Source organism: Salvelinus namaycush, chromosome 15 (genome assembly GCF_016432855.1).
Source record: "Salvelinus namaycush isolate Seneca chromosome 15, SaNama_1.0, whole genome shotgun sequence".
Classification (NCBI taxonomy): domain Eukaryota; kingdom Metazoa; phylum Chordata; class Actinopteri; order Salmoniformes; family Salmonidae; genus Salvelinus; species Salvelinus namaycush.
Window position 1 is genome coordinate 18383012 of NC_052321.1, and position 27425 is coordinate 18410436.

General features: G+C 42.1%; 1 protein-coding gene across 5 annotated transcripts in view; it reads left to right on the forward strand.

Annotated features, from left to right (window-relative positions):
- Window positions 1-26901, forward strand: part of LOC120060261 (uncharacterized protein KIAA1522 homolog) — a 52991-nt gene extending 26090 nt beyond the window's left edge. For 4 of the 5 annotated variants that reach the window (XM_039009435.1, XM_039009434.1, XM_039009438.1 and 1 more), the window contains 6 exons: window positions 20282-20422; window positions 20552-20595; window positions 20736-20892; window positions 21084-21197; window positions 21356-24748; window positions 24852-26901. In XM_039009435.1, coding sequence (XP_038865363.1) covers window positions 20282-20422; window positions 20552-20595; window positions 20736-20892; window positions 21084-21197; window positions 21356-24748; window positions 24852-24913 — 3911 coding nt within the window. In that variant the 3' untranslated portion in view covers window positions 24914-26901. The remainder of the gene's footprint in view (window positions 1-20281; window positions 20423-20551; window positions 20596-20735; window positions 20893-21083; window positions 21198-21355; window positions 24749-24851) is intronic. The other variant, XM_039009439.1, reaches the window with a different exon arrangement.
- The last annotated feature ends 524 nt before the right edge of the window (window positions 26902-27425 follow it).

Below are 27425 nucleotides of genomic sequence, written 5' to 3' on the forward strand. Positions count from 1 at the left end.
TGGTATGCACCCAGTTAATTAAAGCCCCAGCCAAAACAGTTACAGTAAGTAGGAACAAGGGGTTCTGTTTCTTATGACCCAACCTCCCTTCACATAGATCCCTCCCTCCTCACCCTACTATGAATGAGATGAAATAGGTTTCTATCAGAGATCAGTGTCTGGCTGGGGATTGTGTGTGTTGGTGTATCCAAACAATGCTAATATTATAAACCTCAGTCTGACAGACAGTTGATGTGTGTGTCTTGAAACAATATCCTCAATGGATGGGGAATGAGAGGGGATCTATGGTGGTTGGTTTAGAATTTTTTTAGGTTGTCACGGGCATATGGCCTCTTGTTCAGAACTTTCGGTGAGAAATTGAGGATGTCTTTTGTTAAACAAATCCTTCGTCCAGTGCAACCTCCTCAGAAGAGTGTTTACCCCACCTTTGCTCTTGGTGGGAATGTATTGGTAAAAATGGACCATGGAGTTTGACCCAGACATCATGTTTGAGTGCACAGTAGCTAGCAGAGATAACGGTGTGCTCCTGGACCCTCCATAGTGATGTGGGGAAACACACTGGCCCAGTAACTGTGTTGACACATCCTCCCGTGATGACCTGTGATAACCAGGACAATGACTCACATGGGCCTGGGACACACAATTACATAGGCTACTGACCCTTTGGGTTGTTGCTGGCTGTGTGATTTACCTGTGTGCCCTGCATGCTTCACCTGTGTGTGTCTCAGCACTTCTACAGTGTGTTATTTGCCTGCAGTGCTTTTGGCCCAGTTGATCCTGTAAGTAACCTAGTCAAGCCAAGCTGTTAGCTGGCCTAATGCTGCTGTAGTCTCTCATATCCTGTGTTCTCTATAGTGGGACATCCGCAGGCTCACACTAAGCTGAGTGAGAGGGGCATAAGGAGACTGAGGAGATGCCAGAGTTATATGGTGCTGCTGTTAACCTGGCACCTGTAGAAGGTCACCTGGATTCTTGATCTGTAGACTTTTGATCTGTAGACTTTATAGAGATTCCATGCATTCCTCAGCACTATACACACTTTTCCTTAGAGCCCAGGGAATGGTGTCCCTTTGTACGTGTGTGTGACTGGTGTGTGTGTGTGTGTGTTTGTTTAAGAAAAAGAGGGAAGGTCAAATGTTCTCAGCGATTTGTCCTTCTAAAGATTGCACAGATTTCGCCACACCACGGCCATGCCCTGCAGTATTATAATTTTACAGAGGAATGCTGTACAGTATTTCATTTATGACTTTCAATGTCTACACTCAGTCTGTTGTTTTTATGAAATAGTTTTCATTAAATAGTTTTTAATCATAACAACAACAACAACAACAACATCTTTAACCATCAGAAGTTCTGATAGCTAAGGATTCCGCAACGCAGTTAGCTTGTTCGGCTGGGACCGAAAGTTTGTATCCCGGATTCCTGCTTAAAAAAACACAATAGTTAGCAGTTAGCCATCATGCTACCAGAGCAAGATAACGCTAGCAGTGCTAGAGTCAAAACACCAGTGTTATGTGTCTACGTCTGGGCTCAAACAGGCTAGGTGCGAGATGATATCTGCGCAAGAGGAGGAAATTAAGGTAAAACTGATAAATTAACTTAAATTCTTTGTCTGTTCCAAATGTATCATCATCAAGCAGCTTAGGGAGGAGATTCTCCGGCTGCTAGCTCAGCTGCGGAAAAAACAAGATGTGCTTTCTAAGTACTTTGATGCAGCCCATGCACACAGAATGTCCGTTCTGAATGCCTCCTACAGCCGAGGGGTCAATGAGTCAGGCAGTACTGACCTGCTCCAATCCACTGGACAGATGGTAAGCTCAACTCCGTGGCCAGAGGGAGACTGGACACTGGCAAGGCAAAGGAAGTCGGGTGGGAGGTAGTCTGGTCGGCCTCCATATATCCTAGAAGATCAGATCCAGCTATTAAACAGCTTTGCCCCACTGGAAGCGGACGTACTGGCCCTGGGAGTCAGCTCTGATCCTGGGAGTACACCAACAGCCGTCCAGCGGCACGATCCACAGCTCAGCCGGTTGCTGACCAAAGGAATCAAGGTCTTGGGCCCTCCATCTCCCCGAAGATTCCGACGCCATCAGCTGCTACTGGTACATGTGCGGTGAGTCAGGCTGGCATGATTCAAAGCACAACTCCTCCTGCCCAAGGAAAATCCCCATTGGATTCCATCATAACCACCGTCGTGGACAGCTCGATAGTGAGAGACTTTGGCCTGCTTGCGGTCTGTGGGCCGACCAAGGTCCACTGTCACCCAGGCGCCCGTGTCCAAGACATCAACTCTCTCCTGCCCACAGTTCTAGCCAACTACTCTAATATTGGCACTATTGTCACTCATGTTGGATTTAACGACATTCGCTTTTGAAAATCTGAGGAACTGAAGGACTACAACATTCTCTTGAACACCCTTGTTTGCACAGGGAAGAGAACTGTCATCTCTGGCCCCCTGCTGTGCTATAGAAGGGGTTCATAACAGTACAGCCGCCTCGCTGCCCTAAATGAGTTCCTGAAGAGGAACGGCAAAGACAGAAATGTCTCCTTTTGTGACAATTTTGACTTGCTGTGGGAGAAACCAACACTTTTTTTAAATTTTTTAATTATTTTTTTTTATTTTTTATTAGCCCATATTAACATATGTAGCCTGAGAAATAAGGTTCATGAAATTGATAACTTATTAACATAAAAAAACATTCATGTTCTGGCCATCTCTGAAACGCACTTAGATAATTCCTTTGATGATGCAATAGTAGCTATACATGGTTGTAGAATATATAGGACAGATAGAAATGCAAATGGAGGAGGTGTTGCCATGTATGTCCAGAGTCGTATTCCTTTTAGCCTGAGAGAGGATCTCATGTCAGATAATGTGGAAGTAATATGGCTACAGGTTCGTCTGCCTCACCTAAAGCCTGTTTTATTTCCTGTCGTAGGAAATTGCTATAGACCACCAAGTCCTAAAAGTCAGTATTAGGACAATGTGTGAAAAGTTGGATAATGTATGTGATATCAACAGAGAGATATATTTTCTGGGTGACCTACTGCAAATATTAACTGGTTGTCATCAAGCTGCCCACTAAAAAAAGATGCTTCAAACTCTAACCAATTCCTACAATCTGGTTCAAGTCATCAGTCAACTTACCAGGGTATTTAAAAACAGAAAAGGAACTAAATCATCCATGTTTATTGATCACATCTTTACTAATGTTGCCGAAATCAGCTCTAAAACACTATTCAAACTCATCGGATGTAGTGATCATAATATAATAGCCATATCCAGAAAGAACAAAGTTCCAAAGACTGCCCCTAAAATTGTGTATAGATAATAATACAAGAGGTTTTGCAATGATTCCTATGTCGAAGATGTGAAAAATATTTGTTGGTCTGACGTTGCTTCTTCCGGTTACTGATAGGCACGCGCCCATCAAGAAACTGACTGTTAGAACTGCCAAATCCCCATGGATAAATTATTAATTGAAAAACTATGGCTGAGAGGGATGAGGCAAAGGGAATAGCAAATAAGTCTGACAACACCGCGGACTGGGAAACATATAGTAAATTGAGAAATCACGTAACTAAACAAAAAGAAGAAGAAACTATATTCTACTATGGAACAAAGATACATTATATAAAGAATGATAGTAAAAAAGCTTTGAAGTACTTTAAATAAAATTCTAGGCAAAAATGAAAACTTGGCTCCATCCTTCGAGGCAGATGGATTGTTCATAACATAACCTTTTGATATTGCCAACGTCTTTAATAACTTTTTTGTTGACTAGATTAGCAGACTTAGGTATGACATGCAAACAACAAATGCTGAGCCTTCATATTCATGCATAATGGACCAAATAATGAAAGACAAGCATTGTAGTTTGAAGTTACACAAAGTGGGTGTGGAAGAGGGGATTACTGAGGTTGGTAGCGGAATAAATTGTGACTCCTGTTTGCCACATCTTCAATTTCAGCTTAGAAGATGGTGTGTGCCCTCAGACATGGAGGGAAGAAAATGTCATTCCGCAACCACAGAATAGCAGAGCACCCTTTAAAGGTTCAAACAGCTGACCAATCAGGCTGTTACAAATGCTAAGCAAACTTTTTGAAAAAATTGTGATTTGATCAAATACAAAGTTATTTCACAGAAAACAAATTAACAGCACACTTTCAGCATGCATATAGGGAAGGGTACTCAACATGCTCGGCACTGACACAAATGACTGATGATTGGCGGAAAGAAATTGATCGTAAGAAGATTGTGGGAGCTGTTAGGCTTCAGTGCAGCTTTTGATGTCATTGATCATAACCTATTTCTCTACCTACCTCATCCCCATACTGTTTTTATTTACTTTTTGCTCTTTTGCACACCAGTATCTCTACTTGCACATCATCATCTGCTCATTTATCACTCCAGTGTTAATCTGCTAAATTGTAATTATTCGCTCCCATGGCCTATTTATTGCCTACCTCCTCATGCCTTTTGCACACACTGTATATAGACTTTCTTTTTATTTTCTACTGTGTCATTGACTTGTTTATTGTGTTATTGGCTTGTTTATTGTTTATTCCATGTGTAACTCTGTGTTGTTGTCTGTGTCACACTGCTTTGCTTTATCTTGGCCAGGTCGCAGTTGTAAATGAGAACTTGTTCTCAACTAGCCTACCTGGTTAAATAAAGGTGAAATCATTTTTGGTATGGTTTGGTATGGTTACATAAGATAGAAGGTTACTTAGCCAAAAAAACAAAGTAAGGTGGTTGGTCGGGCGTACCCCAAAGGTTGCGTGTTTGAATCTCAACACGGACAACTTTAGCATTTTATCTAGTTAGCAACTTTGCAACTACTTACTACTTTTTAGCTACTTTGCAACTGCTTAGCACGTTAGCTAACCATAACCTTCTAACCTTAACCCTTATTCCTTAACCCTAAATTTAACCCCTAACCCTAACCTCTAGCTAACGTTAGTATTAGCCACCTAGCTAACATTAGCCACAACATATTGGAATTTGCAACATATTTGTTTTGCAAAATTCAGAACATATTGTACGAATTGCAATTCGTAACATATATGAAGTGGATGGTGGACATCCATAAATGAATACATACCATATGATACGTAACATACCGTACTAATTGGAGTGTTCCGTATTTATATTTACTATGTTACGTCTACCCCTGAGTTCAGGTTGGCTTGTAGGATTTTTCTGCCTGCCTGATATACAATATAACAATACATATGAATGGGAAAAAGTTGAATTAACAACTTTGGTGGAACTCCACGTGATTATTGCATTTCTGTTTTTGTTTTCATGTGTTGTTTACATTCAATAGCGTCTATGCATCACATGATTATGCATAGTATTGACATCAGATGGAAGGACCAAGGACACGGATGGTAAATAAATGATTCTGGCAGTGTCTGTTTGTGCGAAGTTGAGGATCTTAGACTTGAATGTTATGGTGCTGGCAAGACAACTGGGAACTCAGGGAAAAAAACGAGATTGAATCATGACGTCGGTGATCTTCAGATCGGAAAGTCGGAGCTCTAGAAAGAAGGCTTGAGTTCTCGATTTAGAATTCCGAGTTGGATGACCATTCAAAATTAATTTCCCCAGTCGGAGCTCTTTTTAATTTTTATTTTTTCAAGGTTCCCAGTTTTCTTGAATGCACTGAAGCCCGAAGCAGGAGATTTCCAACTTCCCAGTTGTTTTGAACGCGGTATTAGACTCAACGTTCATGTCTGTTGATAGAATTGGTTTCAGACTGTTGAAGGTACAAGAACCAGGATTGTTGCTGTTATTGTACCGTGTGACTTACTGAACACTGGAATTGTGATATAATAATTTCCAGGACAGTTTAGAGAAAGCAATTGTAGCAGTAGAGAATGTACAGGAAAAATGTGTGGGGGGAAAAAATGGCTGCAGTATAGCCGTTAATGTTGATGATGATTGAGTACATGATGCACGGAATGTTAAGGCATAAGTGTATGAAAGCTTTAATTCTTATTTTAAATGTATGTAGTTCTGTCCTTGAGCTGTTCTTGTCTATTAATGTTCTGTATTATGTTGTGTTTTATGTTTTGTATGGACTGTGGACCCCAAGAAGAATAGTTTCTGCTTTAGCAGTAGCTAATAGGAATCCTAATAATATAGTATGGAGAAGCATGTAATAACATTTTCATTTTAATATTTGGGAATATTAGTCAGCACACCCTGATTTTGAGGAGATCAGATTGTGTCTATACAGTGCCAGCATGCATGCCCTCTAGTCCTATCTGTATGATGTGTTGGGGTTGGATTTCATCAATCATTGAATATAATGCTTAGTTTAATCATTACCTGGCCACGCCTCGTTGCGTTCAACAACCGTTATTATTTATGAAATCATACAGCATTTATTGTAATGTAACACAGATACGTTACACTTTCTTCTCACACACTACTGCCACGGCAGGAAATGTATTTAAAACTCCAGTCCACAAACGAGTTTCATGATGATTGCATTATTGGAAGTTGTGTCTTCAATGGACATTGTGGTGGTACTTTAATCTAAAAAGATAAACATATTTTTATGCACGACTTCATGCATGGCATGCTAGAGAAATAGAGCAATGCAGCTTTAGTTTATGTCAATCCCACTCTGACAAAATGGTCACTTAAAGTCAAGCTGGTTACTGGGGTAATTGTTTTTCCATCCCAGAACGCACAGTTCTTTTCATGCCCTCAAGGCATGAGGTAGTGTGATAAGCAGCATGTACATGTGCACACAGAGAGAGACCTGCCCAGTGGAACCTCGCCACCCAGCATTCCCACTGTGCTGCTGCTTCTACACCCGTTGCAGGTTACTGAGAATACTGGCTACTGCAGGCATTGTGCATGGTGGAGCAATGGTCCCAAATCAGTTTATTCTGCTTGTCTTAGATACCCCTAGACCTCCGTTTTAGTGTATCTACCACCGTGTATTACATATCTGTGTTGTACTACACATAGACCTACAATAAACTTACATTAAATTATGATCAAGCAGTGTTTGTTTTAATATTACTAATAATGAAGTATTTTTTTTCCTGAATGTTTTTCTAAAACAGCTTGCCATAGGATATCTGTAAAGCATGGAAACTTAACACTTGTCCTTGAGGGCATAGTGTCTCCTGACAGTCTGGAAAGTTCTCCCTGCTGGTCTAGTAATGTAAATGTTGAGCTCCTGAGTGATTGTGTGACCTGTATAGCTGCGCCTTGCTGAAATGTGCGTGCCCTAGCAAGTCTGACTGAATTTTTCACATTCTCCTTCGTTCTCCTCCATTCTTTTTAATGGGCTTTTATCTGGTGCTTATCACTAGCTAAGCTCTTTGCTGTGGTGCTGCCTGGCAGGGATGTGGGGAACACTCCTGACCTTTAAGTGTTTTTAATTAGAGAACGACAGGGAAGTACTCTGGTCTGTACACAGGATCTCTGGCTTTAATTGATGTAATTACTGTGATTATCACATTTACTGTGTCTGGCTACTAATTCTGAAATTTGCGTGAGCTCAAGTCATTAGGGGTGTGTGTGTAGTTGAATGTGTTTATTCACAGCATACATGTGTGCTGACATGTTAAAACCTGAGGGATTGTCATGGCCTGTAGTGTCTGAAGATGAAATGGACTGGAATGAGGCAGACCAGACATCTGCAGGTATATCTGTTACACAGGCTCATATCTACCTGCCTACCTCGTAAGAGAAGTCTTCTTCATCGTAAGAGGGCACTGTTGAATGTTTGTTCCTAGTTTCACCAGAGGCCAAGTGTTGTGTAAAACTCAGTGGGCCACAAGCTTAGACCTGGACTCATAAATTCTCTCACACAGTAGAGGTCGACCGATTATGATTTTTCAACGCCGATACCGATTATTGGAGGACCAAAAAAAGCAGATACCGATTTTTATATATATATATTTGTATTAATGACAATTACAACAATACTGAATGAACACTTTTATTTTAACTTAATATAATACATAAATAAAATCAATTTAGTCTCAAATAAATAATGAAACATGTTCAATTTGGTTTAAATAATGCAAAAACACAGTGTTGGAGAAGAAAGTAAAAGTGCAATATGTGCCATGTAAAAAATGCTAACGTTTAAGTTCCTTGCTCAGAACATGAGAACATATGAAAGCTTTTTAACATGAGTCTTCAATATTCCCAGTTAAGAAGTTTTAGGTTGTAGTTATTATAGGACTATTTCTCTCTATACCATTTGTATTTCCTATACCTTTGACTATTGGATGTTCTTATAGGCACTATATTATTGCCAGCTTAATCTCGGGAGTTGATAGGCTTGAAATCATAAACAGCGCTGTGCTTCAAGCATTGCGAAGAGCTGCTGGCAAACGCAGGAAAGTGCTGTATGAAGGAATGCTTACGAGCCTGCTGCTGCCTACCACCGCTCAGTCAGACTGCTCTATCAAATATCAAATCATATACTTAATTATAATATAATAAACACACAGAAATACGAGCCTTCGGTCATTAATATGGTCAAATCTGGAAACTATCATTTCGAAAACAAAACGTTTATTCTTTCAGTGAAATACCGAACCGTTCTGTATTTTATCGAACGGGTGGCATCCATAAGTCTAAATATTGCACAACCTTCAATGTTATTTCATAATTATGTAAAAATCTGGCAAATTAATTACAGTCTTTGTTAGGAAGAAATGGTCTTCACACAGTTCGCAACGAGCCAGGCGGCCCAAACTGCTGCATATACCCTGACTCTGCTTGCGCTGAACGCAAGAGAAGTGACAATTTCCCTAGTTAATATTACCTGCTAACATGAATGAATTTCTTTTAACTACATATGCAGCTTTAAAAAAATATACTTGTGTATTGATTTTAAGAAAGGCATTGATGTTTATGGTTAGGTACATTGGTGCAACGACATTGCTTTTTTTGCGAATGCGCTTGTTAAATCATCAACCTTTTGGCGAAGTAGGCTGTGATTCGATGATAAATTAACAGGCACCGCATTGATTATTTGCAACGCAGGACAAGCTAGTTAAACTAGTAATATCATTAACCATGTCAAATCAAATCAAGTTTATTTTATATAGCCCTTCTTACATCAGCTGATATCTCAAAGTGCTGTACAGAAACCCAGCCTAAAACCCCAAACAGCAAGCAATGCAGGTGTAGAAGCACAGTGGCTAGGAAAAACTCCCTAGAAAGGCCAAAACCTAGGAAGAAACCTAGAGAGGAACCAGGCTATGAGGGGTGGCCAGTCCTCTTCTGGCTGTGCCGGGTGGAGATTATAACAGAACACCATGTGTAGTTAACTAGTGATTATGTTTGATTTGTTTTTCATAAGATAAGTTTAATGCTAGCTAGTAACTTACGCGAGTGCAGCAAGGAGCCAAGGTAACAGGTGGTCAGCCTACCACGCAGTCTCCTCGTGGAGTGCAATCGTCCATAATCGGCGTCCAAAAATGCCGGTTACCAATTGTTATGACAACTTGAAATTGGCCATGCCGATTAATCGGTCGACCTCTATCATACAGTCACTCTGAGGTCACAACCGTCTCCCACTGTGTCATCATACCGCTTTGTTCTCCTCTCCTTTAACATCTTAAATATAATGGCAAAATGTAGATTTCTGCCTAAATAGACATACTCGAAAGTAACTGCTATTCATGTATATTTGGAAAGAAGACATCTGGGATATTATGAGGAAATGTGTTATGTCCGTTGTTGGAATGAGACCAAGGTGCAGCGTGGTAGGCGTACATCTTTCTTTATTTGATGAACACCAAAAAAACAACAAAAGGATAAACGAACATAACGTTCTGCAGGCTACACAGTAACTGTACAAAAACAAGATCCCACAACTGAAGGTGGGACAAAGGGCTGCCTAAGTATGATCCCCAATCAGAGACAACGATAAACAGCTGCCTCTGATTGGGAACCATACTAGGCCAACAAAGAAATAGAATCATAGATTTGCCCACCCAAGTCACACACTGACCTAACCAAATAGAGAATAAAAAAGGCTCTAAGGTCAGGGCGTGAAAAAATGATCAGAATATATATAGGAGTTACATAGTTCAGAATACACAAGATTAAGCCCACACAAAATGTATGTTTTTTTAAATGTATTTTGGAAGTAATCTTTCATTGACAAGCTATAAGTGAATTATGGATTCCCAGAGCTGGACACACATCAGATGGCTTCCACAACATGTGAACAATATCAGAAAAAAATGGGATTGATAGACCTAACAACTAGAAATGGGTAGATGTTTTAGTAAGTGGTGTCAGGTGTGGTGACGGGACGTTTCCAAGTGTCCCTAAACCTCTCCAAAGTGGCATATGTCTGTATATTATATAATTCCAGTGCTATAACATATTTGCAATCCCTAAATGCTATTTGTTCAGTATAAAAACACAATTTCTACCATGTCAACCTCACTCAAACATTGTGGTGGTGTTTTTGGGTATCCAGTGTACATTCAAGTGTCCTTTCAACCTCTCCAAAGTGTCAGAATGTGGTAATTGCACTGTTTTTGCACACTGGATGTGCCTAAATGTTATTGTTCACTATAAAAACTAAATTTTTACAACACCAACCTCACTCAAACATTTGTGGTGGTGTCGGGGGACATCCAAGTGTTATTTCAACCTTTCCAAAGTGCCTGAATGTTTAGCCTAGGCATATCCAATGTATTGGTCCTACATACACATGAACTATTTACAAAAACAATATAAAAGCAACAGATATACAGTACCAGTCAAAAGTTTGGACACACCTACTCATTCCAGGGTTTTCTTTATTTTTACTATTTTCTACATTGTAGAATAATAGTGAAGACATCAACTATGAAATAACACATCTGAAATCATGTAGTAACCAAAAAAGTGTTAAACAAATCAAAATATATTTGAGATTCTTCAAAGTAGCCACCCTTTGCCTTGATGACAGCTTCGCACACTCTTGGTATTCAATTAACAGGTGTGCATTGTTAAAAGTCAATTTGTGGAATTTCTTTCCTTAATGCTTTTGAGCCAATCAGTTGTGTTGTGACAAGGTAGGGGTGGTATACAGAAGATGGGGCTATTTGGTAAAAGACCAAGTCCATATTATGGCAAGAACAGCTCAAATAAGCAAAGAGAAAAGACAGTCAGTCATTACTTTAAGACATGAAGGTCAGTCAATGCGGAAAATGTCAAGAACTTTGAAAGGTTCTTCAAGTGCAGTTGCAAAAACCATCAAGCGCTATGATGAAGCTGGCTCTCATGAGTACCGCCACAGGAAAGGAAGACCCAGAGTTACCTCTGCTGCAGAGGAGAAGTTCATTAGAGTTACCAGCCTCAGAAATTGCAGCCCAAATAAATGCTTCAGAGTTGAAGTAACAGACACATCTCAAAATCAACTGTTCAGAGGAGACTACATGAATTAGTCCTTCATTGTTTAGTTGCTGCAAATAAACCACTACTAAAGAACACCAATAAAAAGAGACAAAGAAACTTGGGCAAAGAAACTTGAGCAACAGACATTAGACCGGTGGAAATCTGTCCTTTGGTCTGATGAGTCCAAATTTGAGATTTTTGGTTCCAACTGCCGTGTCTTTGTGAGATGCAGAGTTGGTGAACGGATTATCTCCGCAAGTGTGGTTCCCACCGTGAAGCATGGAGGAGGTGGTGTGAGGGTGCTTTTCTGGTGACACTGTCAGTGATTTATTTAGAATTCAAGGCACACGTAACCAGTATGGCTACCACAGCATTCTGCAGCGATACGCCATCCCATCTGGTTTGCGCTTAGTGGGACTATCATTTGTTTTTCAACAGGACAATGACCCAACACACCTCCAGGCTGTGTAAGGGCTATTTGACCAAGAAGGAGAGTGATGGAGTTCTGCATCATATGACCTGGCCTCCACAATCACCCGACCTGACCCAATTGAGATGGGTTCAGCATATGTGGGAACTCCTTCAAGACTGTTGGAAAAACATTCAAGGTGAAGCTGGTTGAGAGAATGCTAAGAGTGTGCAAAGCTATCATCAAGGCAAAGGGTGGCTACTTTGAAGATTCTCAAATATACAATATATTTGGATTTAACACTTTTTTGGTTACTACATGTTATTTTATAATTTTGATGTCTTCGCTATTATTCACTATTACTATTATTACAATGTAGGAAAAAAAGAAGAAAAACCCTTGAATGAGTAGGTGTCCAAACCTTTGACTGGTACTGTACATAATTTTTTAAATATAAAATGTCTTATACACAAACTTGGTTACACACGTGTCCTTCACTAAAAAAGGTGCAAAAATAGAAATAAGCGGAACTTTGTACAAATGGTGTTCGTTTTACATCCCAGGTGTAGAAGGTTAGATTTAAGTTACACCGTTGCATTCCCCCCCCCCCCCCCCCCCCCTCCTGTGTTTTGTGCAATGCTTGCAGTTCCTCCTTTTGTCTTTTGGCATGTGTGTTGGATAGTGGCACTCACCTTGAGTGGGGGGTCTTGTGATGGTTGTGAGGTTGCTTTGGGCCCCTAATTCAGCCGTTTCCAACACCAGCTGCACTTGGAAGGCCAACTGGTAGAGAGAGGATTGACCTTTTGCTTTGGCCATCTGCTTGTGGAGAAAGAAACTATTTTACTGTCCGCAAAGTGGAGGGGACCTGGTAGTAGCCTATCAGAGCATCAGATAGGTCGACACCCCCCATGCTGGCATTGTAGTCCTTCACAGAAACAGGAATGGGGACATTCTTCCTTTTTCACCCTCCTTGACAGACATGGTTGTTATTGAATGCTTAATGCTGTGTGGTGAGAATGGTTACTTCACTAGTGTCCTTCCATTTCACAAAAAGCAGATTCTGTTAGGACGAATGGTGCCACAGACCCTATTTTCATTTTACAAGAGGTCTATGAAAGTGGATGTAGAACCATCAGACGGGGTGATTGACATAGCAGCGGGGGGGTGAAGACCTTGATCGGCGGGGGCGCTTACTGGAGAGGGGTGACTCCCAAATGTCATCATCCAAATCCTCTACATCCTCCGCTCTGTGGTGAATAAAATAAAGGGACATATTGTTGTAAGACACACAGAATTACAGTTGACTAAATTTACAAAACAACATTACTGTAAAGTAAAAACACCAAGCCTAAACTTTATCTGTACAGTGACTCACGTAGGTGTGAAGCACAGACTCAATGCAAACAGTAACACCTTGGAGACAAAGGCAGAGGTGAGAACCACAAATAAACAATGGCTAGGAGAGTTTAGTGGCCTCTCCAAAGTTACAAGGGTGAAACTTAGAACAGCAAACAATGAACTAATATGAAACATAGACAATAACTGGCCAGGTCGCAGTTGTAAATGAGAACTTGTTCTCAACTAGCTTACCTGGTTAAATAAAGGATGAAATAAATTAAAAACTACTTTGGAATTATATAACATAGAAATTACTTGTTACGTTAGCCTATGTAAACTAAATCCAAAGCCCAAAAAGCAGACAACTTAATATAGTAAATTAGCTAATATAAAGTCATGAAAATAATTTACTTACAGATCTAAAAGTGGATCCAAACCTTCTAGAAAGCAATCTTCATCGGCCGTGTCAAATACTTGTTTTCCCAAATCTCTGCCCTGATCCGAATCCGACCAGTATTTTAATCAAAGCTTCTATGTCGGTATACTTATTCATAGCTGCCTTTTTTTTAGCTTCCTGTTCAATATTCTTAGTTTTACGAATATTTTCCCCCCTTGAGAAGCAATTTTTATGCTAAAGCAATGAAATATGTTTACAATGTAGCGTGCTCGGTGCGTCTCGTCTCTGAGTCAGGTAGCAATAGTTCGCATTACGCATTAAATTTTCTAGGCCTTGCTTTGTCCCACCCAAGTCAACTGCATATCCCTGGAAAGCTTATCTCATTGGCTACAAGACTGTTAAGGTGCCATATTAGCCAATCCCCTGTGTAATTGATGCCTACGGCGCGTAAGTGGGCATCGTCATATTTTTGATGTGCGAAGATATATAGTCACTTGGGGGACGTTCGATGTTGCCATTAAGTCATACATCATCAGATAACATTGGTAATAGGCTAGATTTGTTCCTACCAACCTAAGGATTCATTTCATAACCTCCATGTAGCTATAGCTCAAACACAGACCAAATTGAAGCTTACCTTGTAAGATCTCCAACTGCCCTTAAATGCTAGTAAAACTAAATGCATGCTTTTCAACCGATCGCTACCCGCCCGCCCGACTAGCATCACTACTCTGGACGGTTCTGACTTAGAATATGTGGACAACTACAAATAGCTAGGTGTCTGGTTAGACTGTGAACTCTCCTTCCAGACTCACATTAAACATCTCCAATCCAAAATTAAATCTAGTCGGCTTCCTATTTCGCAACAAAACCTCCTTCACTCACGCTGCACAACATACCCTCGTAAAACTGACTATCCTACCGATCCTTGACTTCGGCTATGTCATTTACAAAATAGCCTCCAACATTCTACTCAGAAAACGGGATGCAGTCTATCACAGTGCCATCCGTTTTGTCATCAAAGCCCCATATACCACCCACCACTGCGACCTGTATGCTCTCGTCGGCTGGTCCTCGCTACATATTCGTCGCCAGACCCACTGGCTCCAGGTCATCTATAAGTCTTTGCTAGGTAAAGCTCCGCCTTATCTCAGCTCACTGGTCACCATAACAACACCCACCCGTAGCACGCGCTTCAGCAAGTATATCTCACTGGTCATCCCCAAAGCCAACACCCCCTTTGGCCACCTTTCCTTCCAGTTCTCTGCTGCCAATGACTGGAACGAATTGCAAAAATCGCTGAAGTTGGAGACTTATATCTCTCTCACTAACTTTAAGCATCAGCTATCTGAGCAGCTTACCAATCGCTGCATCTGTACACAGCCCATCTGTAAATAGCCCATCCTATCAACTTACCTCATCCCCATATTGTTTTTATTTACTTTTTCGCTCTTTTGCCACTAGTATTTCTACTTCCACATCATCATCTGCACATCTATCACTCCAGTGTTAATTTGCTAAATTGTAATTACTTCGCTACTATGGCCTATTTATTGCCTTACCTCCTCAGGCCATTTGCACACACTGTATATAGACTTTTTCTATTGTGTTATTGACTGTACGTTTGTTTATTCCATGTGTAACTCTGTGTTGTCTGTGTCGCACTGCTTTGCTTTTCCTTGGCCAGGTCGCAGTTGTAAATGAGAACTTGTTCTCAACCTCGCCTACCTGGTTAAATAAAGGTGTAATATTTTTTTTGTTGCTGTTTGGTGAAAACGTGTAAAATAAACATTTTGACTCTTGGGGCTGGTGATCAATAACAGTAGGTCACAGGCACACAAATAACACGGAACCCAAACCGGCTGCGCGCGTGCGCTATTGTGCATAAATTTATTTTGTCCCCCTACACCAAACGCGATCAAGACACGCAGGTTAAAATATCAAAACAAACTCTGAACCAATGACATTAATTTGGGGACAGGTCGAAAAGCATTAAACATGTATGGCAATTTAGCTAGTTAGCTTGCACTTGCTAGCTAATTTGTCCTATTTAGCTAGCTTGCTGTTGCTGGGATATAAACATTGAGTTGTTATTTTACCTGAACTGCACAAGGTCCTCTACTCCGACAAATTAATCCACACATAAAACGGCCAACCGAATCGTTTCTAGTCATCTTTCCTCGCAGGCTTTTTCATCGTTGAACTTATATGGTGATCGCATCTAAACTTTCATAGTATTACCACGACAACCGGCAAAACAGTTCGTCTTTCAATCACCCACGTGGGTATAACCAATGAGGAGATGGCACGTGGGTACCTGCTTCTATAAACCAACGAGGAGATGGGAGAGGCAGGACTTTCAGCGCGATCTGCGTCAGAAATAGGAATGACTTCTATTTTAGCCCTTGGTAACGTAGACACTCGTTGACGTGCGCGAGCAGTGTGGGTGCAATAATTGAATAACACGGATTTCTAAATTTATTTTGCGACGCACGCGACGTGTCCGGTATGGTCAGCATGTTATGCATCATCATGATCTGTGGAGTCCCGGCTTTCGGTGTGAATCGACGTATTCCGTCTTTATTTTGTTTACTCTCCACAACTCTAACCGGAATTTAGGTTGTAGCCATCTTGAAATGAGGTCCTCGGCTCGGCCTGCTCTTATATATTCGTATGGCCAAATATGGTAGTAAGTCACACCAAAGGTTTTAAGGCATACATCAATAGCCAAGATACTCAGCTTTCCGCAGACACCCTGCTTTTGCAGATAGGGGCTACCGTTCTCATAGCAGACTGAATTGAATAAAACAATCTAATAAGGTCCCCAAATATGGGGACATTACATTTAAGAGGTTAAAAGTCTGTAGGATCTGGCAGACAGCAGCAGATGGAACACTCACAGCAACAAAGAATGTCTGTCTGTCTGTCCATTGCTTTCTCAAAACACAGAGAGGCATGTTAGGGCAGAGTCAGCTGTGTTTGTGTGCACCATATGAAGTCTACCTGTGTCAGAATGTATCAGCGCCACTTTGATAACTGCTAGATCCTGGGTAACAGGCGAGAACTCATTCTGATGATTTCCCTCTCGCCTAATCTGACTCATTAAATAGACTCTGTTACTGGTTGAATAATCATGTCATTGACTTAATTCCTGAAAGACTAATACCTAGCCTTCAGAAAGTATTCGTACCAGTTGACTTATTCCACATTTTGTTGTGTTACTGCCTGAATTCAAAATGGATGAAATACACCTACTTACCATACCCCATACTTACTTACCATACCCCATAATGAGTGAAAACATGTTTTTAGAAATGTTAGCAAATGTATTGATAATGAAATACAGAAATATCTCATTTATATAAATATTCACACCACTGAGTCAATACTTTGTAGAACCATTTACCAATAAGGGGCCCTTCTTTTGCGAGACATTGGAACACCTAGCTGGTCTTTGGTTGAATTTGTCTTTTGAAATTCACTGCTCCACTGAGGGACCTTACAGATAATTGTATGTGTGGGGTACAGAGATGAGGTAGTCATTCACAAATCATGTTCAACACTTATTGCACACAGTGAGTCCATGCAACTTATTATGTGACTTCAGCTCACTTTTACTCCTGAACTTATTTAGGCTTAGCATACCAAAGGGGTTGAATACTTATTGACTCAAGACATTTCAGCTTTCAATTTGTAATTCATTTCAAAATCTTTCTAAAAACATAATTCCACTTTTACATTATGGGGGATTATGTGTAGGCCAGTGACACAAAATCTACATTTAATCCATTTTAAATTCAGACTGTAACACAACAAAATGTGGAAAAAGTCCAGGGGTGTGAATTATTTTTGAAGGCACTGTACCATTAGTTTGCATTATGGACTAGCGCTGTAATGCAAAGGGACATAGCTAAATGCTCAGCATTGTTCTCTACATTAAATTATGTGTCAAATGTAGTGTACATTCATAATATCACACAATCTCACATGTTATTTGTATTTCATTGAGTCTGTAAGCTGATCTTTGATGTCAGAGCATTAAGCTGTTGGGTATCATACATATTAGATTGGGTATTGGCACTGAAATCCCTGGAGTAAACATCAGTTTGGGGGCTCACAGGATCAGCCTCCCTCTTAAATCCTACTGGTGTTCTATTAGACTCCAGTGACAGATGGGTTACTACTGTGATTTAATATGAACTGAATTACAATAGGAACAAACAAAAGGCTGTGGGACATCATCAGACCCCCTCCAAATGCTGTGTCTGTCTGTGTGTTTATGGTATTACTATTTCCTATCTGTGTTTCACTGGTGTATTTATATTGTAAATCTATTAGTGATCATGGCTGTACTTACATTTTTCCATTTCCTCCTCTTGTTCCTATTTTGTCCCGGTCTACAGAGGGCTCATTTCTCGCTTATCCATGAATGACAATGTCTTGTTGCTATAATCATAATCAAACAACCAATCTATGCAAAATATGCTGGTAGAGCACAGACAGCCACTGATGGTCCACGTGATTCATGTTGCCTAAGAAAGTTCCATTCATCCTGGTGAAATACCTGGAGCACTGTGTGAAGGTCTGAGTCATACAGCATGATGATAACATGGAAATGTTTTCTGTTTGCTCAGATGTTATACATTCCTTGTCATGTTTGCTCACTGCACAAGGAGGTAAATAGACCATTTTCCCAGGTTGAGATTGAAGTTTGTACATTACAGTAATACACATCTTCAGACATGCCCCATGGGAAGTAAGGAGCGTCAGTTGCAGATTTGCTAAAGGGATGTAAAGTAGTAAGAGATATTAGCCTCTCCACATAATTCTTGCCAGCAGTAAATCGCAGGGAATGATGTATTCAGTTTATTACTTCAGTCCAGTTAGATCCCATTGACCGTGTTGATAGATAGAAGTAATTAGGTACATCATTTCATTGTGTAACATGTATTCTATTGTGTATTCTCTCCCAACAGGATTGATCTTGTTTGATAACTAAAACCTTCATCGTTTCTAGCTCCTTTTCTCCACCTTGTGGTCAGACTTCAAAAGGAACTCGTTCTTCAAGGATTACTAGATCTCCTCATCTCTTCTGTCAGTTAGACCAGAGTAGTTTTCAGAAATGGCACAGTAGCTAGTCAGTATGATAAATGGCTGCTTCAAGCAGATAAGAGCTTCAACTGTCTAACCACTTTTCCTCTTTCCCTTTGTGTGTGTCTGATCCCAGCATGGTCGGTGTCATAATCACGTTCTGACCAATCCAGGGTCAGCATGTTCACAAACAAGGAGCAGTGGGATCCTGGGGTATGAGGAGGGGGGTGTTTGCGTGAGGGATGGGCAGAATTAGGCTGCTGGGATTAGTGTCTGAGCTCTCATTGTCTAGTGATGGAAGTGGAACTACTAGAATTGGGGAATAATAACAACATCAAGCAAGATCTTTTCTACCCAGTTCACTGAATTATTTTGTCTGTATTGGATGTTGATCTACCCTGCATTTTTAGTTCTACTCACTGGGATAGTTTTGAATTCCTGTCATTTTTCTAAGGATAAGATCTGTTTTTCTAAATTTAGGGGGATTATATTACCATGGTATCTCAGTAGCCATGGTGGTGCTTTTGACTCAGAATGTTTGTCTGCCAGTGCCTTTGCTTTTCAAGAGGAAAGGTGAGTTACAGTATAGGCTAAGTACATGGGTTGAGTCCTGGACATTCTCAGACAGGGTTTTCATTTATGCTACATACCTTGAATTATTTTCTTGAAGTTTTATGGTCAAGCGAATGTTCCTTCTTTAGGAGATACGGGCAGGGTGAGTTAGTTAACTGGTTCAATTGATATGAGTTAGAGTGAATTCATTAGTGAATACCTGTTGTCATAATATGTGTCAAACTGTTTGCTATTGATGTGATACAGAGGCATGGCAAGCCCTGAAGAGCCATTCTAAACTATCTCCCCTTAAAATGTTGTCTAAATGTTTTTTGGTGACTCTGTCACTGAGAGCTTGTCATCAATCATTCTGACTGAATTTACAGTTTGTGTGAACTTGTTATTGTTAGGAGGATAAAATTAAAAGTGGTCAAAGAGGGTGTATTTCCAGGGTGAACAGCCAGAGATGGTGCTTTATAGCAGGGATCGCTCGGAGCACATGGTCGACAGGACTAATTCCAGCATGGTCTTCCTAGCCCCACAGAACATGTACAGAACATGGCTAAATATACAGCAGCTTTGATTAACTAAAGATTGCAGGCTTACCACATGGCCACGGCTGCCCCACACTCTCTGCATTACTTAACTGGTTATCACCTCACTGATCCTAGATCTGTTCAGGACTGCTGTCCTCAAGGGACACTATCCTGCTACTGTCCTCATGATAACCCCATGACACTGCTACTCTGTATTATATGAGAGTAGGACTGTTTGGGGAATATACTGGCTGGTTATGTCAATGAAGCCTGCTGGGACTTGTGGTTCATGTACTTGATGAACACCATTTGAATGTTGAGGCCAATTTATCAATTCTTGATTTTTATTGCACATAGCAGCCATTTTATAGTGATCTATATAAACATTAGATGACTTGTTTTGGAACCGGATTGATGAGAAGAGATTTATATCAGTTCACATTCCTCTTTTTGTGGATATAATATCAAATTATCTTGGTGCAATGTAGTTGTGTCAAATATATTGTGCATTTGTTTACACATTTCTTTATTTTGGATTATATATCCACTCACATTCTATCTCTTTCTCCTCCCAGCAGTCCCAAAGCAGGAGGATGAGGGGACTCACGTCCCTTCACACATCCAGGAGAATGTGTTCATCGAGGGCAGCCGGCCCAAGTACCTGGAGGACCTGCACACTGAGGCCCAGGAGGGACTCAAACTTCAGCAGCAAGAAGGTACTAAAGCCCCCTCCAAATCCCTCCAAATACTCACACTTACTCCAACACCTACCCCTGATAAGGTTAATGCTTTAGGTGAAGTTGCTGTGTGGTACTGTATTTGAAATATTTTGACCTTTATTTCAGAAACAAATAATGGGGTGGATTACCAGGATGACCAAAGCATCGCTGTAAGTTTCCCATTCTACATTTAATCCACGGTGCTACATCAAATCACTAAACATTGTCCCGTCATAAATTCACCATTCACAGCTGCTTTAATTAAGTGTATACTAATCATTTACTTTGGAATTTTCTGTGATTTCTACAGTCGACAGTGACCCGGCAGCCTGACGAGACTGAGAGTGACAGTTACAGAGAGAGGAGAGGCTCTTTGTCAGACAGCACTATACTAGACACCATGTCCCAGGTCTCAACGCGCTCCGCTGTCTCCACACAGTCCTCACGGTCAGGACTGACCCGCCAAGGTAACATGACATGACCATAACCAGAAAACAATTCATACTGGAACCACTATAAAACCTTTTCCGACCAGTGATTGTTTGATTTTCTTTGTCTTCAATGTGTTTTAGAGTAAACACTGGAGTGAAAGCGGCTGTTGTTGGTTTTTGTTAATTTTGACCTAATATTTCTCCTGCTTTTTGTCTCGTTCCCCCAGCATCAACCTTCAGGCCCTTGAAGTCTGAGAAGAAGCCAGAGAAGGCCAAGGCCAGGAGGAGACACAGGAGAACCACAGTTATGGGGATACCACAACACATCCAGAGGGAACTGGGTACGCTACTCATTATTTATGCTCTAAATTAATTGAAATGTCAATATAGACCATTGTGAAGATACCTGTGGATAATTTCACCCTTAATAAAAGCTTCTGTGCTTGTATTTGCTTGTGTAGCTGTTTATTCTGATTTGTCCTGTTGTTCCTCACTAAAGGGCTGGATAGAGCATCATGGGCAGCTCGGCAGGTTATAGACGAGGACGGGCTCCATAACGGGGAGAGCCTGGACATCCACACCATCGGTGGGCCTCACCTAGCTGATTCCCAGGAGGGGGTGAGGATATATCTCCAGTCTGTAAAAGGCCTGCAGCCCGTCAGTGAGGACCAGGTTCAGAAGTTCCCCTCCCGGGCCAGTCACACGGATGACCTGGCTCTCCTCCAGCGCATGGGCCCCCAGCTGTGCGGCCTGAAGAGGCCCAATTCCCTGGCCGTCCCCTGGATGACCACGGCGTCCGGCCTGCTGCACCATCCCCCCAGCCCCGTCATGTCCATGTCCCCCCAGGCCACCTACATGTCTAAGATCATCCCCAATGCCGTGCTGCCACCCTCCATCGACGTGGTGGAGATTAGCCATAACCGCAGCCGGAGCAGTGTCCGTACCGTCAGTAAGAGCAGACTGCTGCTGGCCAGCCCTGCCTCCTCCAGAGCCTCCTCCCGCGCCTCTGCCATGTCCTCCACCTCCCGATACAACCCACCACACTTCTCTGACAGCTCTGGATGGAGCCACTCTGAGTCCTCTGAGACCCTGGTGTCTGACTCCTCCACCGTCTCCTCCAACAGCACCACCAGACAGGGGGGGGATGGGGAGGGCTCATCCAGGGAAATGGCCCTGGACAGAGAGAGTATCCACTCCTCTGTCAGTAAGGCCTCCAGGACCTCAACCATCAAAGGCAAGGGGAAAGCCAGAGGGGATGATGGCAAACAGGAGGGGCCCTTCATCCGGAGCCTATCTGTGATGAAGTCCAAGAGGGCACCGGCCCCACCCAGCCGCTCCTACTCCTTACACAAGGACAAGATGAAGCGGCGCTCGCGGGACCTGACTGACATCAGGGTGGCTGCCCTTCCCCAAAGCAGCCCAGTCCGTGGTGGGGAGGCTAAGGCTGTCAGTGCTGGGGAGACCGGCTCTTCTCCCATGCCCTCCAGTAACAAAAGTAGCCCTGGATACACAGCAGACACCAGCTCTCTGGATGAGTCCTCGGGCTCTGTGACCACCAACTCCTTTAACACCCGACAGCAGGCAGCCAGGGAAGAGGAGAGAAATGAGCAGCCAGGCTCCACAGGCTTCTCTCCCCAGAAACAGACCCCCCAGGAAAACATCCTGAAGAAGACTGTTTCCCCCTCCAGCGGCTACCCCAGCCCGGGTGGCATGCCCACCCTCCCCTCCGAACAGACCCATAACTCATCCCCAGGAAACAAGAGGGGCATCCTGGCCAAATTAGCAAGCATTTTCCCCAAGGCACCATCCCCATCACCTGTTATTCAGCCACAGGCCTCTGACAGCAGTAAGACGCCTCGTCCATCCCCTCCAGTCGACACTGTAACTTCCTCACCTTCAGTCATGGCACTCAGAGAGCTGTTCAACATCCCTCCCCCACCCAAAGTGTGTGCCCCCTCTCCTCCTCCCCCGGAGGTATGGGCACACAACAAGCGCACTTTTGAACTGCTGCTAGGTCCCCCGGCCCCCAACAACACGGATACGGTGGTGCGAAAGAACCCAAAGGATCGACGACAGCAGATGCAGTCTCCTTCCACATCAAGAGAGGCTTCTGTTAAGAATGTGTCACCTGAGAGGAGAGGTGAGGAGTCTGCACCAGAGCAGGAGGCAGGAGGTGTGCTAGAGAGGGTCACTGAGCCTCTGTCTAAAGAGCAGACCGGTAATCCAGCAGCACTAACATCTGTGTCAGGAAGGGGTCAGGAGAGTCCAAAGGTCCAGGAAAAAGATGGGTTGAGTCCAGTGGTTATAGAAGTGGGAGATAAAGGACCGACTCAAATAGAGCCTTCTGAAGGTATGAAAAGGAATAGTGAAGTGTCACAGAAAGTTGAACAAGAGAGGGTACAAGGAAGTCAGTTGGTGGTTGAACCAGAGAAGGTCAAGGTTAGTCAGATGATAGGTAAACTAGAGAAGGTCCAGGCAAGTCGGTTGGTAAATGAAAAGTCAGTGAACGCCTCAGTCGCTCCAGGAAGGGGCCTAGGAAAAGTAAAGCCAGAAATACAGACTCCTGCTACAGAGAAAAGGACTGAATCTCAACTTAAAATGGACACGCTGTCTATGCTTAGCCCTGCTCTAGCACGCATCTCGCCATCTCCTTCTCCTCCCCCAGCACACTATCCTCCCCTTCCCCCTTCCAAACAGACCACGCCAGTGACCATACTTGGGGTCCCCTCAGATTCTACACCCGCTCCAGAGCTCCCACTAGTCTACCCCACTGAGGAATCCTTCTGGCCTCCTCCCCCACCTCCCATGGACTTGGCCACCCTTGGCGATGAGCTTGACCTCCCTCTTCCCCCACCACCCAGTGGTTGTGAGGAGGGGGTTATGACAGAACCTGTGCCCCCTGTTTCAGAGGGGACAGTGGGTGCTCCAAACCCTGCCCGACCTGCACCTCAAGAAGTTTCATCTGTACCCCAGGGAATACCGCAACCCAGTCCAGGGATCACAGAGTGCCAGAACCAAGAGAAGTCCCTCAGCAAGAGTTCTCCCACTCCCCCAGAGGAGGCCCCCACTCCTGTGGTCACCCCCTCCCTTCTGCAGATGGTCAAGCTGAGGTCTGTCAATAATGGTAACCAGGGTCTGAAAAAGGACCAGAGTCAGGGACAAAACCATACAGAGGTCACTTTGAGGGCCAAACAACCCAGTAACGGGGAGGCTCCCCAGAAGCCTATTCGAAGGTCTCTGATCATGACAGCTCCCCCTCCCACTGTCACATCCCCACCTACTACTGTTGTCTCACAACTTTCCACAGCCACTGTCCCAGAGGCAGCCCTAACCTCAGCCACTGTCCCAGAGGCAGCCCTAACCTCAGCCCCAACCACAACCACAACCAAGTTTCAGCCCAGCATTGTTAATTTACCCTCAAAGTCATCTACTGTCACCTCTCCTACAAGTAAGTCTCCTCCTGCCTCAGCCACCATGAGGATGCAGGAGGCCATTCGCTTGAGGACAGAGACCAGAAGTAAAGAGGGGCCTCCCTCTCATCTCAGCCTGCACTCCCCAACTTCACCAACAGGTCTCAAGTTCCCCTCATCTACCGCCAGTTTCATCCCCTCATCTACCGCCAGTTTCATCTTCGCCAAGAGCACAAAGAAGGTTGTCATAGAGACCCTCTCAACCCCTGAGGCCCAGGCAAATCTCACAAAGAACCTGGTGGCTGAGCTTTCATCTATGTCCAATCCAGCCAAGTCCACAGAAACACAGGAGGTGGCAGGCAAGGTGCCGCCACCTGTGGCAAGGAAACCCAGGCTTAAGGTGACAGATGCAGAGCCCAGTGTGGAGACTGAGCATGTGCAAACTGCGGGACAGGAAGCACAGCCAGCAGACAACACTGAGGGTAAGGGATCTGTGATTCTGACACAACCATACTTGCCTCCTTTGTTACAGCTATTGTCCATTCATGTTGATCTGATCCGACTTATCTTTCTCTCCTGTCAAAGATGCTCCAGAGGCTCCAAACGGGACAGCAGTTAGTTTTGAAGTGTCACCACCATCTACATGAGCAACACTGCCACTTGGCAAGGACTAATCATTCACAAAGACAGACTGACTTTTACCTGTAAATTGAGAAGACCCAATGTGTCAAACAGCATATGTCAATCACAATCTGCAAGAGGGAGAGAGATGGATCAAGGGGTGAGTGGATGAGAACTACAGAGCCTTCTGAAGACAAGGCAACAGGACATAGCTAAATGTTGCCCTCTCAACAACAACAAAAACAATCCTTTGAGTTTATATGAAAATGGTGTTGGTCTTTAATTTCTCTAATACTATTTTTCTATTTTAGAGTATTTTTCTTTGCCAGAAGGACTTCTTACTGGTCTGATTAACAATGGACAGCATGCTGGTCTAGGTACAAGTCTAGGTTGCCCTCTAGTGTCAACTATGGAATGTTACAGCTACTGCTGTTTGGTACACAAAACAATGAGTTTTATAATCCACTTGTCTGGATTATATACCAGAATGTTGTATTTTTATATATTCATATCATTCATTATAAGATCATGCACTATTAAATTGTGTTAAGTTCCCATTTCATCCTTCATGTTTTTGCATGAAACATTATTTACCTAAGATCTTTTCCTGTAGACATCTTCCATTACATTTTGGGAGAAAAAATAATTTTTTTGTTTTGTTCTACGTTCTATGTCAATATTTTATGAAGTCATCTGATGTCATCATATTTCCTTATCTTCCTTGCAACTAAAATGATGTCATCAGAACTGGATGATGTCAATTGTTCTGAGGATGAGAATCATATTCATGCTGAGAATCCCAATTCACATGTTCATGTTTTGTTTCTCTGTTGTTGATATGAATGTTCATAGACTTGTACTGGAAGCTCACCTTGTGTGTAAATCAAATCTCAGTCTTTCACTAGGAGTATTGGGGCAAATAGGTATTACTTGTCCCTCAGATTTAGATACATTTCCTTTCAACCAGATAGGAGCTATATTATACATTGCATTTATGTTGCTAAATTGTCCAGAAATTGGGATATTCCTCAACTGAATGAAATCTGCTTTGGAAGTACTAAATACTGTTCAAAGTGATTTCAATGATAAATGATTAAGTATAGTTTCACTTATTTCAATATAACCGAATAAATTGATTTATTCACAATGAATGAATTTAGCTATATCATTATTTCTACCCTGCTTCTGAAACATTTTGAGAAAAGTTCTGTCAATATTTTATCAATCAGTTAGATCCATTTATGTGACACACACACTTCCTGCTCTCAGGTTTCCAACAGGTTTGTACCTTTTCCGTCTTATCAGGATGTTGAAACTTCACATTCACACACGTCTGGTTTTCCAGTGTCCATCTTAGACACATCTGTTGTTGACAGTCATAATTTAGACTAATTATAAAATAGATTGACTGTATATGTAATGCATATTTTAATATTGTTATTTAGATTTTACATAATATATTTATATTTGAATGTTTGTTTAGTCTGTCTCCTGGGTAATGTAACAAAATAATCTGTTATTTTAAACCAGATGGTTATTGTATTATGGTTGCTGAGCTGCTATATAAACTCTTAGAGGGCATGTCTGAGAGAATCCATGGGGAATAAGGGATTGAATTTATGTGAGCGGATGGATCTCTGTTGGGGCATAACTAAATGCCTTAATATGAATTGGGGTGGATCTTGATTTACAATGACAAATGAATAAGCAGGTCATAGAAGATACTAGAATAACTTCAAAGTTTATTTGGCAACGTCCTTGTGTCACTGACGTTGTGTGTCATTTGGCGGACTCTAGCTTCTGTCACAGGCGTTGACCTCATCGAGAGGGAAGCCAGGGCTAGGCGGAGTCAGTAACAAAGAGTTACAGTAAGTGCATAGAGTATCAGTAGGTCATTCAATCCTCAGCATAAACTGTAAAACACCAGTGCCTGGACTGCTGCTGATTCACTGAAGGACTTGTTTTATTGTGTAGCATTGCTGGTTGAATAAAGTCAACTCTGTCATGACCTGGACATCATGAATCACTCAAAGGATTTTTTGTTTCTCTCCAGTTATTTAAGACAGTGGTTCTCAAATGTTTTGCTTCGTGACCCAACAATTTAAGTGTCTGTTGAGTCATGACCCAGCATAAATGGTTGAGTGGTGAAAACATACCCAGACCATAGAATAAGTATAGAAAATGTATTAATAAAACCCTCAAAACATTACTGAATGTAGATTTGAGTATGGGTTCTAGAGACAAAAAAATTGATAATACTATATAATAATGACATTGTAAAAATGCACAAAAAATATCATCCTGCAAAACAGTTTGGGAACCACTGATTTAAGACTTCCTTTTCTGGTAAGACTCACTTCTATGGTACTCCTGGTTTTACTATCAATGGTGACTAACTACATTGATGTAAGAGTAAGACTGTCTGTGTCTCTGTCGCTATCGTTGAATTTGAGATATACAGTATTATGTTACTTTGTTATGGGTTAACACATCAGTAGTGCCAATGATTTACCATATGACTTTAGGTAATAAATAATA